The sequence below is a fragment of the Triticum urartu genome, chromosome 7 (assembly GCF_003073215.2).
Source record: "Triticum urartu cultivar G1812 chromosome 7, Tu2.1, whole genome shotgun sequence".
Classification (NCBI taxonomy): domain Eukaryota; kingdom Viridiplantae; phylum Streptophyta; class Magnoliopsida; order Poales; family Poaceae; genus Triticum; species Triticum urartu.
In genome coordinates, this window is record NC_053028.1 from 691,392,295 (window position 1) to 691,408,822 (window position 16,528).

General features: G+C 46.9%; 1 protein-coding gene across 1 annotated transcript; it reads right to left on the reverse strand.

Moving 5' to 3' along the window:
• Positions 1–13,821: 13,821 nt before the first annotated feature.
• LOC125522694 (cytochrome P450 CYP72A219-like) lies at positions 13,822–16,132 on the reverse strand. Its single transcript, XM_048687733.1, has 5 exons — positions 15,780–16,132; positions 15,483–15,706; positions 15,132–15,376; positions 14,492–14,876; positions 13,822–14,408 (listed from the first exon to the last, which is right to left on the reverse strand). The coding sequence occupies exons 1-5, from the start codon at positions 16,069–16,071 to the stop codon at positions 13,983–13,985; spliced, it is 1,572 nt and encodes a 523-aa protein (XP_048543690.1). The 5' UTR covers positions 16,072–16,132; the 3' UTR covers positions 13,822–13,982.
• Between the last annotated feature and the right edge of the window lie 396 nt (positions 16,133–16,528).

The window sequence follows — 16,528 nt, forward strand, 5'->3', positions numbered from 1 at the left end:
GAGCGTCGTTGAGACGTGAGTCGGAGCAGCATTGGGATCGGTCGGGTGAATCTGAACTGGCTTCGTTTCACCGGACGACTGAAAAGCTGATTCTGAAGCAGGCTTCTTGGCTCGTAGTAATTCACTCGGATCAGCAGTCTTCTGGTATTCTTGCAGCTCGACCACCGCCATCTGAGCATCAGCAATCTTTGAGCCTTTCTGAAAACACTCTTTTGCTTTCTTCCGATTGCCTGTAACGGTTATCACGCCTTTGGGACCAGGCATCTTCAATTTGAGATACACATAACACGGACGGGCCATGAAGCGTGCATAAGCCGGCCTGCCCAAAATAGTGTGATAGGCACTCTGGAAGTCCACAATTTCAAATATCAACTTCTCTTTCCGGTAATTCTTGGAATCACCAAAAACCACATCAAGGGCAATCTGGCCGAGTGATTCAGCCTTCTTCCCAGGAATGACCCCATGGAAACTCATGTTGCTGGTGCTGAGTCTGGACATCAGAATGCCCATCCCTTTCAATGTCTCTGCATACAATATGTTCAAACCACTGCCACCATCCATCAGGACTTTGGTCAGTCGAGTGCCTTCAACCACTGGGTCGACCACCAGAGCTTGCCTCCCAAGGGTGGCAATATGCGTTGGGTGATCGGACTGGTCGAACGTGATGGCAGTCTGAGACCATTTCAGGTAACTCGGTGTCGCCGGAGCGACCATATTCACCTCTCGGTTAATAACTTTCAGTCGACTTTTGCTCTCAACATCAGCAAAAATCATCAAGGTGGAATTGACTTGAGGGTATCCGTCATCACTGTCCTCTTTGTCTTCAACCTTGTCTGACTCCTTTTCCTTACCCTTGGGCTGCTTGCCCTGGAACTGCTGGATCAAGAGTCGACACTGCCGAGTGGTATGTTTCGGGTAAATAAAATTACCCTCTTCAACTTTCTTCGTGTGGACGAGACACGGTAAATCCAACACATCATTTCCGTCCTGATCCTTAACCTTTTTGGGGTTCCAAGGCCCTTTAGGTTTTCCTTTAAACTTTCCCTGAGCTACAGCCAAGGCTTCCCCGGGAGCAGCTAGCTCGGCTTTCCGCTTCTGTTTCCGATTGGAATTCCCTCCGGTTTCTTGGGCGACTGACTTCAGCTTGCCGCTCCGGAGTCGATCCTCATCCTCACCATTAGCATACTTGGTGGCAATCTCCATCATCCGATTCAGGGACATCTCTCCGGTTCGACCGAATTTCAAACTCAGTTCTCTGTACTTGACACCCTCCTTGAAAGCACAAACTGCTTGGTGGTTAGGCACATTTGCCACCGAGTGATGTAACGTGATCCACCTCTGAATGTAATCCCTCAAAGTTTCATTTGGCTTCTGTACACAAGACCGCAGTTCTGTCAGCCCTGACGGTCGCTTGCACGTGCCCTCGAATGTGGTGACGAACACTCGGGAGAGATCCTCCCAAGTGTAAATGCTGCTAGGCGCCAATTGGTTCAGCCACACTCTGGCTGAGCCCTCTAACATGAGAGGCAGGTGCTTCATGGCCAATTCATCATTGCCGCCGCCGATCTGGACGGCCACTCGGTAATCTTCCAGCCAAGTATCGGGCTTTGACTCGCCAGTGAACTTACTGACTCCAGTCGCCAACCTGAAGTTGGGAGGAATCACAGCGGCCCTGATGGCTCGACTAAAGCACTCTGGCCCCGATACATGCACTCTGCTGCTGGTAGGAGCGTCTCTGTCGTGACCCTCTCAGTGAGCCCTGTTCCGGTCGACCAAACCTTGAACGAGAATGGATCTCGCATCAAAGCCTGGCCCTCTGGGGTCGAACGAAACCCTTCGCCCACCACTATGAGTGCGCCTGTCATCCTGCTGACGAGGCACATACGACCCGCTCCTCGGGGGAGGCGTGGGCACTCGACGCCGACCGTCACGACCGACTCGATGTTCATACTGCTCATGGTTCCCATACTGGTCACGCCGGTCTCCACGTCCCTCACGCCTCGGGGGCGATCTCGGGCTGTGAGCCGACTGGACTGTGTCCGTGGCAACGGATCTGCTGTGAATCCTGTTCCGCGACTGAGAAACAGCGGAATTCTGATCTCCTACTGCCCAGAGCAACGCTCTGATCTGCAGCAAGCCTCTGCCAGCCTCCGACTGGGAAGGCTGAATCGACTCCGCTATGCGGGCTGCAGCTGCTAAATTCTGAATCGGAGTTCGATATACCTGCGGGGGCGGGAAGAGCTGACGTCGACTGGATTCGGGAACCCGTTGTCGCGCACGCTCGTCGAGTGCTCGCTGGAGGTTTTCCAGTCGAGTGCGCTCGGCCAGATTCGCCAGGCGCGCGTCCTCCAAGGCGCGAGCGTCGGGGGTTTCTCCAATGATAGGAGTGTGCAGTGCATCCATGTTCCGGTGGCGAAGTTCTTCTCTTTGCAGCGACATGAGAGGCTCGGGAAGATACTCCTCATGGGGACGCGACGGGTCGCCTCCACCCGCGCCTCCTTCGGCGCGGGGAAAACCGGGAGGACTAGGTGGTCCATCGGCCATCAGAACCTCCGCCGCCGAATTGCTACTGTCGCACTCGGATGCGGTCTCTGCGGAGCCAGTCGACAGATCGAACAGGCCGTAGAGGGATTCGTCGGGCTCGATCGCCGTGACTTGAGGGGCGGCCGACTGACGTGCCACCGCGTGCCTCACCCACCGCTGAAGTCTCGACCGACCGGAGTGCTTGTGCCGGCGGGAAACAGGGAGGGAGGACAGCACAGGAGTCGACTGGTAGGGGGTCGACGGTTGTCGCAGGAGAACGCCGCGGACGCACGCGCTGAAGTGTGTTGCCCCGCGAGCAGGGAGTGCATCCACGTCGAGCGGAGCCTCCCAGAACCAAGTCGAGTCGTCGACGATGAACGTGAGCGCGCAGAGACGGATCTCGCGGCTCTCCACCGAAACTCCGCCGAAAACCATGATGATTCGGGTCGGGAAAAAGTTGCAACTTCTCCAACAAACGCTAAAACACCAGCCCCACGGTGGGCGCCAACTGTCGTGGTTCTAACTCTGACAGTGATGTAGGGGGGTATGTATGGAGAGGCTAGATCTCAGCTATGGAGGAGTTGTAAGAACACACAAGGATTACGAGTTCAGGCCCTTCTCGGAGGAAGTAACAGCCCTACGTCTCGGTGCCCGGAGGCGGTCGACTGAATTATGTGTGTATGAATAACAGGGGTGCGAACCCTTGATACTGAGGAGGGGGGTGGCTTATATAGAGTTCGCCAGCCTTCTCCAGCCCTTAGTAATGCAGGGTTTTAAAGTACATTAAGACTGGGGGTTACTGGTAACGCCTTAATAAAGTGCTATGATGACCATAAAAGCTACTTAATGACCGACCGTTTGCGTGCGGGGTGACTTTAGATCTCCTGGCAGTCGAGTGGTTGGATCTTGGTCGAGTGATTGCTTCGTGGTCGAGAGTCTTGAATCCGTCGAGTGGGATACCTCCAAGTCGATTGAAAGGTGACTTCTTCTAGGGATGTCCTTGGGTAGGGTACTTAGGACAGGTCCATGCCCCTACCCTAGGTACATAGCTTCATCAGCGGCAGCGGGCGGTAATGCGGAAGCGACGGACGACGGGGTGTGGGGGGGAGTGAGTGGAGTGGAGAGAGGAGAGTGAGGGGCGGCCGGTTGGGATAACGCGCTACTGCTAAACGCCATAGCAGTAGCGCCTTTTAGTCAAGACGCGTTAATACTATGGCCGTAGCAGTAGCGTCTTCTGCGAAAACGCGCTACTGCTAAGTCTAAGCATGCAAAAATAAACATAAAAAATACATTGGTCATCAATGATCTTTTCGTGTACAATCTGAATTGCCAATATGAGTTCTCACCGGTTTAGGAACAGGAGAAGACTCATATTGTGGCCACAAATTCTATACATAGAGTTCAATGAAGACCAAGTGATAGTGATAGTTTGAGAAGTAACATATTTAAGGTGGTAAACACCCTGTTCGCGGAGTGAGGTGGGACTAAACTTAGTTGCATGGAGTGGACTAAACTTAGCAGTAGTGAGCTTTGTCAAAAGGCGCTACTGCTAAGATCAATAGCAGTAGCGCGGTTTAAAATAAGGCGCTACTGCTATAACTAGCTTGGTGGCAAGGTCATGGCAATTATAGTAGTAGCGATGTTTACTACTGACGCGCTATTATTATGTTGATTTCAGCAGCGCGTTTTGTTGACACGCGCTACTGCTAAGTAGCAGTAGTGCCTTATTTTAAAGCACGCTGCTAGTAAGATTCTGTGTATAAGGTTTTCCTTAGTAGTGCATGCTGGCATCCATGCCAGGTTCGGACGACTTGCATAGTAGTGCATGCTGGCATCGTATGCAAATTGTGACACGTCTGGCCATTTATCCGCCTGTTTTGACTGACAAAACTCCAAAAGATGCAAAATTTGTCGAGAACACAAGCAATTTGGCATGGTGCCTTGAATTAGTCACACAAGGCCATGGAAAAAAATTGGGAGCATTTGACGGATGTTGAAAAAAAAGTGCTCTCGAACGGAGCCTTCCGAACTACCGGGACACCCTATGTTGAACATGGTGCTTTTTTCGACACCCTTAACATGACTTGGCATTGTTGATACAAGACAATGAATGAAAATTAGGGTCATTTGATGGATGTCACGAAACAACATGCTCTCAGATGGAGTCTTTTGGCCTACCCGGACACCCAATGTCCAACATAGTATTTTTCTCTACACAAATAAAAGACCTAATAAAAAAGTTTGGAGAAATTTAAAAAATGGTTTCAAATTTTTTCTTATTATTTTGAATATTTTTGAAATTCCATTTTTTAGAATTTTCAGAAAATGTTTGAAAAAATCTAAAATTGTTTGGTTTCCAGATTTTGTTAAATCTTTTCAAAAAAAATCGCATTTTGACTTTCTGAGCAATTTTGAATGACATGAATATATTTTTTCAAAATTTCTGTCCAATTTTTTAAAATGTGAATGTTTGTATTTTATGAACAAAATTGAAAAGGCAAACATTTCTTGAAATTTTTAACAAAATTTTAAAAGTGCATGCATTTTAAAAATAAAAATAAAGAAAGAAAAATAATGAAACAGAAATAGGAAAAAAATACCATTTATGGGAAAATGACTGTTTCACCAACGTGGACCTCTCGCTGAGCGATAGTTATAGTAATCCTCATTTCCTAGTTAGACACTGAAGCTTATCAGCTCGTGTGGCTAGTGACTACCGGTCAGCAACGAGGGTTACAGGGTTTAACCCTCACTGGCTTTTCTTTTTTGGAGAATTTTCACTTCTTTCGCGTGACGTGGGGCAGCCCCGTCGGGAAGCCTCTTGTGCGTGGCGACATCTATTTGATGCAGTTTCCGAATTTGCCGTATTCTACGTAAAACTGTCAAAGAACTACACACAGGAGGGACCAAAGACGAGCAATTTTGGGCCGGCCGATCTATAGTTTTAATGCTCCATGTTTGGGGACATTTTAAAGGTTTTTAGGCGGGTTTTTGCTAGTTTTGGGAACCTTATAGGAGATTCTTAAAGTGGGTTTTTTATTTTTTTTTCTTTTTCTTCTTCTTTGTTTCTTTTTTTCTTTTTTCTCCTTTTTTATTTCTTTTTCATCGGTTCTTTTTTTATATTTATTTTTTTCCGTCTATTGTCTTTTTGCTTTTCAAGTTTTGTAGAAAAATATTCACATTTTCGGAAAATGTTCGTGCTTTCAAATTTTATTCACAAATTAATAAAATTTCACATTATTGAAGAAAATGGAAATTTGAGAAAATGTTCGTGCTTTATTTTGATAGTTTATATTGAACTTTTTTACTTGTTAGAAATCTACTCATCACAATAAAGTTGTTATAGTATAGTTATTGTTATTATGCCTGGCAGAATAAAACACATAAATATTTCAGTGTATATTAAGGTATGCACTTATATGTAACCAATTTTGATGTCGATTGTTGCAAATGAATTAACCTAAACCGAAATCATGTGCTTGCCACAAATGCTATGTTATTTTCGTTAAACTTAGTTTGAGATATTGCCAATAAATTCATCTGTTCAATAGAACACCCTTAGGTAGAAAAATTATGAAGTCAAAATGCACGGTATTTTGCATATTAATGTGGGGCATTAATCTGTTGTAGTCCATTTATATGCTTCCATGTCCATATATTTTAAGATATCTTGATAGAGGACTCTAGAGCATACGTATCAAAATGGTCATACTTGCATGAGATGTGTACGAATATATGTGTAGATTAATCAAGAATCATAGTGTGTGAAGGTGCAGAAAACCGTTAAATCCCTCGGTAGGGTGCTAGCGTAGCTGGAAGTCACAGATCGTCCACCACTGGTGAAAGACAAATCAGTGGTGGGCCCTACGTACCAGTCCGCCCCTGCTGCTTTTAGTCCGTGAGCAAATTTGGAAGAGTTTATGAGTCGAGGGTCCTATATTTTGCCGGCCATTGCAGTTGGATCCAGTAGCGGGTGCTAATTTTTACCCACCACTTCTACTTTTCCAAAATAGTATTGACGGGTTCCTGACTATGCCCGCCACTAATTTGTGCCTCCTATAAGCCTTTTCTCAGCAGTGTTATGAACAATATATTTTACAAATAATCAACAAAGGGGCAAAAAACAAATGTAAGCGAGAACTTAGTCGAGCTATCTGAAAGATGTTTCTGTGAGTTGTCTAGAATGCAACCGAAATTTTAGGTGAACCATTTGAAGGATGGGATTTGTGAATTTTTTGCAAACGATTATGTTTGCATTGCATTTTTATTTGCCTTGTGTATTTACCAACAACAGACAACGATGACAGTTGTCCATGTCCTTGTTTGGCTGCCTAGGGCAACCCCACAACCAGGTCAATAGAAAGGCTAACTGCATCCCCACGGCACATGACCTGAACCATTGTAATCGGGGAGTCCTACTCGGAATAACTAAGGAAACTCGGGGCCATCCTGATAGACCACAATGTCCAAAGGCCGAGCCGACATGCCAAAAGACACTATCCGGCCATACCGCAATGTACAAAGGCCGAGTAGACATCCTAATGGATGGGTTTTGTTCACATCGTTCTCCTAATGACGTGATCCTATTATCAAATGACAATACATGCCTCTGGTTAAGAAACCTTAACCATCTTTGATCAACAAGCTAATCTAATAGAGGCTTACTAGGGACATAGTATTTGTTCATGTATTCACACATGTATTTAGGTTTCCGATCAATACAATTATAGTATGAATAATAAACCTTTATCATGAATAAGGAAATATAAAATAACAACTTTATTATTGCCTCTAGGGTATATTTCCTACGAGTTTGTCTAGGAATCAGTCGACTGAGACTTCGCGAAGTCTCAATCGCTAACGTCAGCATGTGTCAGCCATGCGTAGCATAGGCCAGGTTCTTCCAGGTTTCTGTTTCCTACTGTCTTTTGGGCTGGGCTTCGTCCTACTCAGGTTTTTTTGCCTCGCCTCTTGCTCTTGTCCGTGATGGGCTGTTTTGCTTTTGCTTGTACGTATGTGTGCAGTCTCTTCTATTTTCCGTTGTCCATTGGTTCCCTTTTTTATTGCTTGTAGTTGGGACAGTCAATGTTCGTGTCAACACACGGTGTGCACTTTTCCTCGACAGAAAAAAAAGGCGTTGTGCACTGGAATGTGTCTCTTGAAACATAACACATAACACAAAAATGTAATATATTGTATTACTTTGAGCACATAATATTTTTTTAAAAGTAATAAAAAGAGAACACTGGTTGAGTTGAATGAGCTTCCTGGTGCATGTGGTAAAAAATGTAAACAAAAGGGGACCGGGTAGTAGAAAATTAAAGCTCACCTTTTGATCAACAAAAAATATATTTTATGGAACAAGAGTTAAATGGCATATAACTAGTTATTGGACCATTTACTTCTTTCTTAGTACACATCACTAGTTATAGGTGAACTGTAGGGAAAATAAAAAATATTTTTAAATAAAAAATTAAGTTACACACGGATAACACACATGTAATTCTGCATGATCACGGACACGGAACTACATGCAATCAAACACTTGTGCAAGCATATGGCAATATTTTAAGAAAAGATATTAAATTGCACACAAATAGCAAGCATACAATTACGTGTGATCGATGGACATGCAACTGCATGCGACTGTCGTGTGTATAACTAATGGCAATATTTTTTAAAATAAAAATGTTAAGTTGCGCAGAGATTGTGGTCGTGCATTTGCACATGGCCTGGAGGACATGCAATTGCATGTGGCCGATGTGTGTAAAATCAGGTGATGTTATTTTAAAAAGTAAAAATCAAAACATCACTATTTAGAAGAAAAAAAATCAAAACATCACTATTTAGAAAAAAAAATCAAAACATAAAGAATTTAGAAAGAAAAGCATAAAATGGAAAAATGAAAAAGAAATGAAGAGGTCAAATAATAAACCCACATACCAAGCCGCCCAAGTTTCTTGTCCCCCCTAGCATCCTAGTTACCCCCATCGGGTGTGGCTTGCAGTTGCACGTGGGCTACAACATATGTAGTTACATGCAAGTAGGTGACCCATTTGGAAAACAAACACCAGTATAGGGAAGATTAAAAAACACATAAAAATCATGGTGGACATGCAATTGCCCTCTTGCCAAACAAAAGACCGTTGAATTGTTGTCGCGTTGAAGACATGCAATTACTATCGAGAGTGACACTTACAGTTGCATGCCTAGGGAGACACTTGTAGTTAGGGGTGGGGAGTAACGCTTGTAGTTTCATGACTACTATCGGGCATGCCCTACGCCACTCCTACCCCGTCGTTGTCGCCTCCGACAAAACAAATCCCTAGTTGCAACCCTGTTGGAAGACATGCAATTGCAGTTGGGGGACGACACTTGTAGTTGCATGACTATTGTGGGACATGCAACTGACCCCTTCTCCTCGAGATCCCTCCGACAAAACAAAAGCCTGATTGCAACCAAGTTAGAAAGACATGCACTTGCATGACTACAGTTGGACATGCAGTTGCGGTCGGGTGCGACGCTTGCAGTTGCGGGGATGTTGTCGGGCTTGCAACTAGCCCACCCCCTCTACCGGCGCCCCCTCCGACAGAACAAAAAACTCTAGTTGCGGTCGGGCTAGAAGACATGTAATTGCGGTCCGGTGCAACACTTTCACTTGCATGCCTAATGTCGAACATGCAACTAGCCCACCCCCTCTCTCGCAGCCCCCTCCGACAAAACAAAGGTCAAGTTGCAACCATGTTGGAGGAGAGGAAGTTGCGGTCGGGTGTGATGCTTGCAGTTGCAAGGCTATTGTCGGGCTTGCAACTGGCCCGCCCCTTCGACAGAACAAAAAACTCCAGTTATGGTCAGGTTACAAGACATGCAGTTGCGGGCGGGTGCGACGCTTGCAGTTGCATTCCTAGTGTCGGACATGCAATTGGCCCGCCCCCTCTCCCGCCGCCCCCTCCGACAAAACAAAGGTCCAATTGCAACCATGTTGGGGGGACATGTCATTGCAGTTGGGTGCGGCGCTTGCAGTTCCAGGGATGTTATCGGGCTTGCAACTGGCCCATCCCCTCCGACAAAACAAAAAAGTCCAGTTTGCGGCCGGCTTACAAGACATGCAGTTGCGGTCGGGTGCAACACTAGCAGTTGTGGGGTTGTTCTCGGGCTTGCAACTGACCCGCCCCCTCCGACAAAACAAACAAGTCTAGTTGCGGTCGGGTTACAAGACATGTAGTTGCGGTAGGGTGCGACATTTGCAGTTGCATTCCTAATGTCGGACATGCAACTGGCCCGCCCCCTCCGAGAAAACAAAAAAGTTCAGTTGCGGTCAGGTTAATTACAAGACATGTTGTTGCGGTCGGGTGTGACATTTGCACTTGCATTCCTAGTGTCGGACATGCAACTGGCCCACCCCCTCAGACAAAACAAAGGTCCAATTGCAAGCATGTTGGGGGACATGCAGTTGCGGTCGGGTGTGGCGCTTGCAGTTGCAGGGATGTTGTCGGGCTTGCAACTGGCCCGCCCCCTCTACCGGCGCCCCCACCGGCAGAACAAAAAAGTCCATTTGCAGTTGGGCTAGAATACATGCAGTTGCGGTTGGGTGCGACACTTTCAGTTGTATTCCTAGTGTCGGTCATGCAACTGGCCTGCCCCTCTCTCACTGCCCCCTTCGACATAACAAAGGTCCAGTTGCAACCTTGTTAGGGGACATGCACTTGCGGTCGGGTGCGGCACTTGAAGTTGAGGGCATGTTGTCGGGCTTGCAACTGGTCGCCCCCTCTACCGGCGCCCCCTCCGACAGGATAAAAACTTCCAATTGCGGTCGGGCTAGAAGACATGGAGTTGCGGTCAGGTGCGACACTTGCAGTTGCATTCCTAGTGTCGAACATGCAACTGGCCCTACTGGTCTCTACTCAACCCATAAACAAAGTTTGAAAAAACTCAAACCAGAAACAAAGTCTAGTTGGCCGGTGACAAATATTTTTGGAAAGGAAAAAGATAAGTTACACGCCAACGACATACATACAATTGTGTGTGGCCGATGTGCATGAAATTGTGTGTGCTGACGGGTGTGTCAGCGATAATATTTTTTGGAAAGAAAAAATGTTGCATACGGACACTGACAATAAAACATGGCATGTGATTCAATGTACAATATTTAAAAATAATAATAATAGCAATTGAAAATAAAAAAATAAAGAAAAAAACAAAAATAAAATGGGAACAAACCAAAGTGAACACCCCTATTAATCGCACATGTCCCGGGTAACACGAGCACTAACAAAAAATTCAGCCTAGAAAAAAGCCCAAAAGACAGAAAAAGGAAAAGCCACACCACCCCTCACGGCCAGCCCATGGGGCATCTCTGTCCAACAGAAAGAATAGAAGAGAAGGTAAGAAAAGAAAAAAGAAACAAAGCAATGGGCCGGGGGCACAACTAAAACAGGCCGAGACAGCACAAGGAAACGGGAGCTCCTATTGGACGCGCTTTGCGTCAAAATATCGTCGCCGCGCACAGGGGCGCAGCCTGACTGGGCCGGCCCATAGTGCTGTACCACCAGCTCCTATTGGACGCGCTTTGCGTCAAAATATCGTCGCCGCGCACAGGGGCGCAGCCTGACTGGGCCGGCCCATAGTGCTGTACCGGTGGTAAGAAAAGAAAGCAAAAAGGGGAAGTGAAACGCGATGGAAACTCGAACCTGCGACCTACAGATTCAAAGCGCATGCTCCCAACCACTCCATCTGACTAGCATTCCTTGTACTAGCATACAAACGCGCACTTATAATAACTTAGTACAACCATACAACCAGAATTACACACTGTAGTGAACATCTTAAAAGAAATTATAGATTTCTTCTGAAAGTGTATATTTTGAAAAAGTGCGACATTTTTTTCATTTCTAAACATACTTTGTACACAGGAACATATTCTGTACAAAAAAAGTGTATATTTTTTGTACAGAATGTTCTGAATTTTGAAGACAAATTTGAAGCACAAACATTTTTTGAATCTTCAGAACAAATTCAGAAATGGAGAACAAATTTGGAAGCGTGAACAATTTTTAAAGCACGAACATTTTTTGAATCTTGAGAACAAATTTTGAAAACTCCCGAACAAATTTGGAAGCGCGAACAATTTTTTAAAGCACAAACATTTTTTTAAACTCGAGATTTTTTTTAAATAGAGAACAATTTTGAAAAATTCGGAACAAATTTGGAAGCATGAATTTTTTTTGGAAAATGTGAACAAAATTGGAAGTCCGAACAATTTTTTAAAGCACGAACATTTTTTGAATCTTGAAAACATATTTTGAAATGGAGAGAAATATTTAAAAATCCCGAACAAATTTGGAAGCGCGAACATTTTTTGAATATGTGAACAAAAAATTGAAATTCAGTACATTTTCTGAATTTTAGAAGTTTTGTACTTTTTTGTGTAACGAGAACAAATTTTGAATTTTGAGAACATTTTTTCAAAAACTGAACATTTTTTGGAAACATGAACAAAATTTAAATTTTTGATTTTTTTTAAAGGAAGAGAAGAAAAGGAAAGGAAATAAAAAAGAAAATCATAAACATTTTGTAAAACCAAGAACATATTCTGAAAAAAATTAAACTTGAAAAAGAAAGTGAAACAAGAAACAAAAAACGAAAAAATGAAAAAGAAACAGAAACGAAAAAAAGAGAAATAAAAAAACAATAGAAAGCCGAAAAAGAACCAGATAAAAATGATACAGGAAAAAAACCCGGTCCAGGGAAGAAGGTTCCCAAAACTGGTTTGGACGCATTATGTGTGGGCCGGCCCATTTCTGTCGCTCGCTGCGCTGCCCCTGTGCGATCGCTCGATAGTTTGCCGTAGCGAGCGGCGAATAGGATTTTCTCAAGGAAACAGCGATCCTGAATTTTAAACAGATCACGATGGGAGGTCAAATACATCGACTAAGACTTCCTTAAAAATCAGTTGACTGATTCTTAGCCCAACCGATTTCCTACACGTGCGGCTACGTACATAATCGCTAGTGAACACAGACAAACAGAGGATCCAAATTCCAGTTAGATTGATCGATGAGGCTCGACGGTGCTGATCCTCTGCTTCTGCTGCTGGCCCTCTGTTACGTGGCCCGCGTCCTGAGCCTCCCCGAAGACACCGTCCACCGCGTCCCCGTGCCTGTTCCCGGCGACGTCGTCCAGAGCGTCTCCACCGGTGGCATGCTCTTTCTCGTGCACCGCGACGGCCGGTGCTCCCTCATGGACCCTCTCTCCGGGGCGATCACCCCTCAACACATCAGCCCCGACTGCCTATGGCCCTCGAGGTCCAAGTCCAAGAGGGAGAGGGCGGCCGCTCCCCCCTTCGCCGGCAACATCTGCAAGGTCGTGGTGGCGGACCACCTCGTGGCCGACCGAACCGGCGCCATCATCGGCTTCGCGTCCAAGAACGTTGTCTTCTCTTTCCGCGGGCCGAGAGTACGCCGGTACATGGCGACGATGGCATGAGGCCCGCCGCCTGCCCGCTACCGCTCCAGTGTCGTCGACATTGCGCTCTTTCGAAGCAAGCTCTACGTGCTCACCAGGGTACACACTTATCCACGCCGGCCTGCAGTGGAGCTCCACGTCCTCGACGACAGCCTCGACGCCGGGGATGTCACATCTGTGCAGTGCATACGCAGCACCCCCGCTGCCATGGAGGTGGACCGGTACTATGACCTGGCCTGCCTCTCCTCCTCCTACTACCTGGTCCCGTCCGGCGATCGGCTTCTGATGGTGATGGAACACGCCTCCACGCTGGTGAAGTTCGAGGTGATCTACGAGGCGACGGGGGAGCTGAGCAGGGGCCATGGAGGGTGGAGCAAAGTCGAGCCGCTGAATGGGCGTGCTCTGTTCCAGCGAGGAGCTCCACTCCGGCGTGTACAACATGAAGGACGGGGAGGTGGCCCCGTTGCCGTTGGAGACGACAGCCGCGTGGCAAGGTGGTGCATGGCCGCCCACCTGGTTTTTCCCGACCCGAACTTGATCAAACCATGATTTCTTTTGAAAGTTGATGAGGGAATTGTAAGTTGTTCACCAATCAACATCAGGATCCATTATACTACAATACATCTCTCCCAGGATCACCACCCTAATCCCTGACTATTCTCAATAATGTCCATGGTTGTACAGAGTCCGGAAGCTAATTAGCAATAGCTGCTCATTCTTAGGGCATGTACAATGGTTCTATCTTAAGAGTGTCATATAGAATAATGATGAGGTGGAGGAGAGAGAAATCATAAGAGAAGGCTTGTCTTATCTTATTTAACAGAAGACAAGAGATGATCTCTTAGCATAATTTGTTTCATCATGTTTTTAGGAACACCTAATTATTAAAGATAATAAGGCTAAGAAATGACCCATTGTAGACATGTTTTTTTGTCATCTCTAATTTACATGCAAAACTTAAGATAAAACTATCTTATTAACCATTGTACATGCCCTTAGAGTTTCGTGAGCTTAATCTGCGAACCATACTGGGGTTGTAGAGTGGAGACCGGGCAAGGCGAATGCGTGTAAGATGGTGAGAGCTCAAACATGAAGTGTTGTAAGATCACGCTCAATCCCATCTTGGCCTCGAGCAATGCAAAGTTTTGCCCAACGCAAATCCGCGGTCCCCAGCCAAATGGAAAGAACGCCGGCGAGTTCTTGGATGCGCCGGCAATGCCCTCCGCAAACCTCTCCGGCTTAAATTCATCGACATCTTCTCCCCACACATCTGGATCATGGTGAATGCACACAATTGGCAGCGCAAACGTTACGCCGGCTGGATATGTGACGCCTCCCAGCTCTGTCTCTCTATACGCCTCCCGACCAAGAAGAAGAATCGGTGGGTATAGCCTAAGAACCTCATGCAATATCATTGTCACCTGCACCGACAAAGAAGATAGACAAATTCAGAGTGGCAACTCAATGAGAAATTGCATAACCTTCTCTCTTGTAATGTACTCACGACTTTCAGCCGGTTTATGCCCTCAAAATCTGGCTGGTTATTCCCAAAGACACGAAGAACCTCCTCCCTAGCGCGGTCCTGCCACTCGGGATGCATGCTTAGCAGGACCATTGCCCATGTGAGCAGCACCGCCGTTGTCTCCATGCCCGCGAAATAGAAGAGCTTCAGCTCCCCTACTATGTCATCGGTGGTCATCGTCGGCTTGGAGCTTCCTGCTTCTTGGCTTTCTTTTATGTTGGACTCCATCATCACGCCTAGTAGATCGTCATTGTCGGCATGGCCATCCATCATCGCCCTCTCCCTCTTCGTGATTATGCCTTTCAGTAGTACTTCGACTTCACGGGCATTTGCCTTCATCCTTCTGTTGAGCTTTGTTGGCAGGAACCTGCATAGGAATGTCATCAAATTGCAGGCCACTGTGTCTGTGATTCAGGCAAGCATCCTCTCTATTCTATTCTGTGGACTGGACTGAGTGGATATATCTATCTATTTGCAGAGGACTGAACAACACAAAAAGTACGTATCTATTTCAGATATCTGTACTGGGCTATTGGTTGTGATCATGTTGTTCTGATGGAATGCTAGAAATTAATACGGAGACGTACAAGCGTAATTGCATTGACTGGAAATATGAGCTCACCTGTAGCCGGGAATGTACATGACGTTTGCCATCTTGACAGCATTTTGGGCCTGCTCTGACTGCAACTCGAAGATCTTTCTCCCTTCACTGAAGCTGCTCCCGAACGCTACTCGGGATATCACGTCGCCGGTGAGGTTCTGAAATTCTGGCCAGACATCTATCTCCTGCGCATCACTTTGCCCCATCGTGCTTCCCCATCTCCGCACCAGTTCGCTCGAACAGGCCGCAAAAGCAGGCAACATCCTCTGCAAAAAAAAAAAAGCATGCTTGCTGGTTATTGGAAAAGCATACATGTGGATGTGGTTTGATGAGTTTGATTAGGCGGGAGTGACATGACGCCATGACGGACACCTTGAGCTTCTCGAGATGGAAGGCGTGGTTGATGATCCTACGGTGGGCGACCCACTTGTCGCCCTGGTGGGTCGTGAGGCCGTTGGCCAAGAGCCGCTCGATCCGGAGGATGGACCTCTGCTTCCCGAACTGGCCCTGCTTGTCCGACAGGATCTCGCGGAACAGCCGAGGGTCGCTCACCACCACCCTCGGCTCCGGGCCGAACCATGTCAGAGCGACTTTGCCTGCAATGCAATAGTCCCGGTGATTTCTCATGGCGTACATGAGCCTAATTGAGAGGGGATGCTAGTCAGTTACCGTGTTGCTTGATGATGGCATGGTCGAACGGCACCGCGCGGGCGGCGACGGCGTGCGAGGACAGCGTCATGGGCTGGGAGCACGCCGCCGCGATGAGCCGCACGTAGTCCTTCATGTCGCCGGAGGGGAAGCGGTAAGACGTGCCGCCTACGCCCTGGGACCGCAGGGCCCGGGCCACCCTCCGCGGGCCGAGCCAGGCGCCGGCCAGCGCCCGCCCCGCGCACCACAGCGCGGCCAGCAGGGCCCCGAGAGCGCAGAGTAAGCTCCATGGTGGCGAGCCGAGAGTGTCCATGCCGTGAGATTGCGATGAATGAACCCGTCTCTCTCGCTCAGTCTCTGTATATGGGCAGCTCCAAAAAGAAGACTAAGATGAGACCTGGGTGGCGGGTTGAATTATCTTGGCCCGGCGGTCAGAGCCAAGGCGATGAGCACGACGTGGAAGTCCAGGTGCAGCGCACGCAAGCCGCCGTGAACTCTCGGGATCCGCCCGCCCCTCGTACACGTTCGCTCGAGGTTAAAAGTCTGTTCAACGGATGCGCTGATTTGCATCGCGTCTTGGCGGCCCTTTTCTTTGTCGGACGGCGACGCACGTTTCCTCCCTACGGAGGATATATTCCGAAATGGCGTCCTCTTTTCCAAGATGGAAAATACCACAACCCATTCAAAAAATATCCGTGAATTTTAAAATATTTGCATGAAGTCAAAAGTTTTCGTGAATTTCAAAAACTGATCACGGATTTAGAAAATGT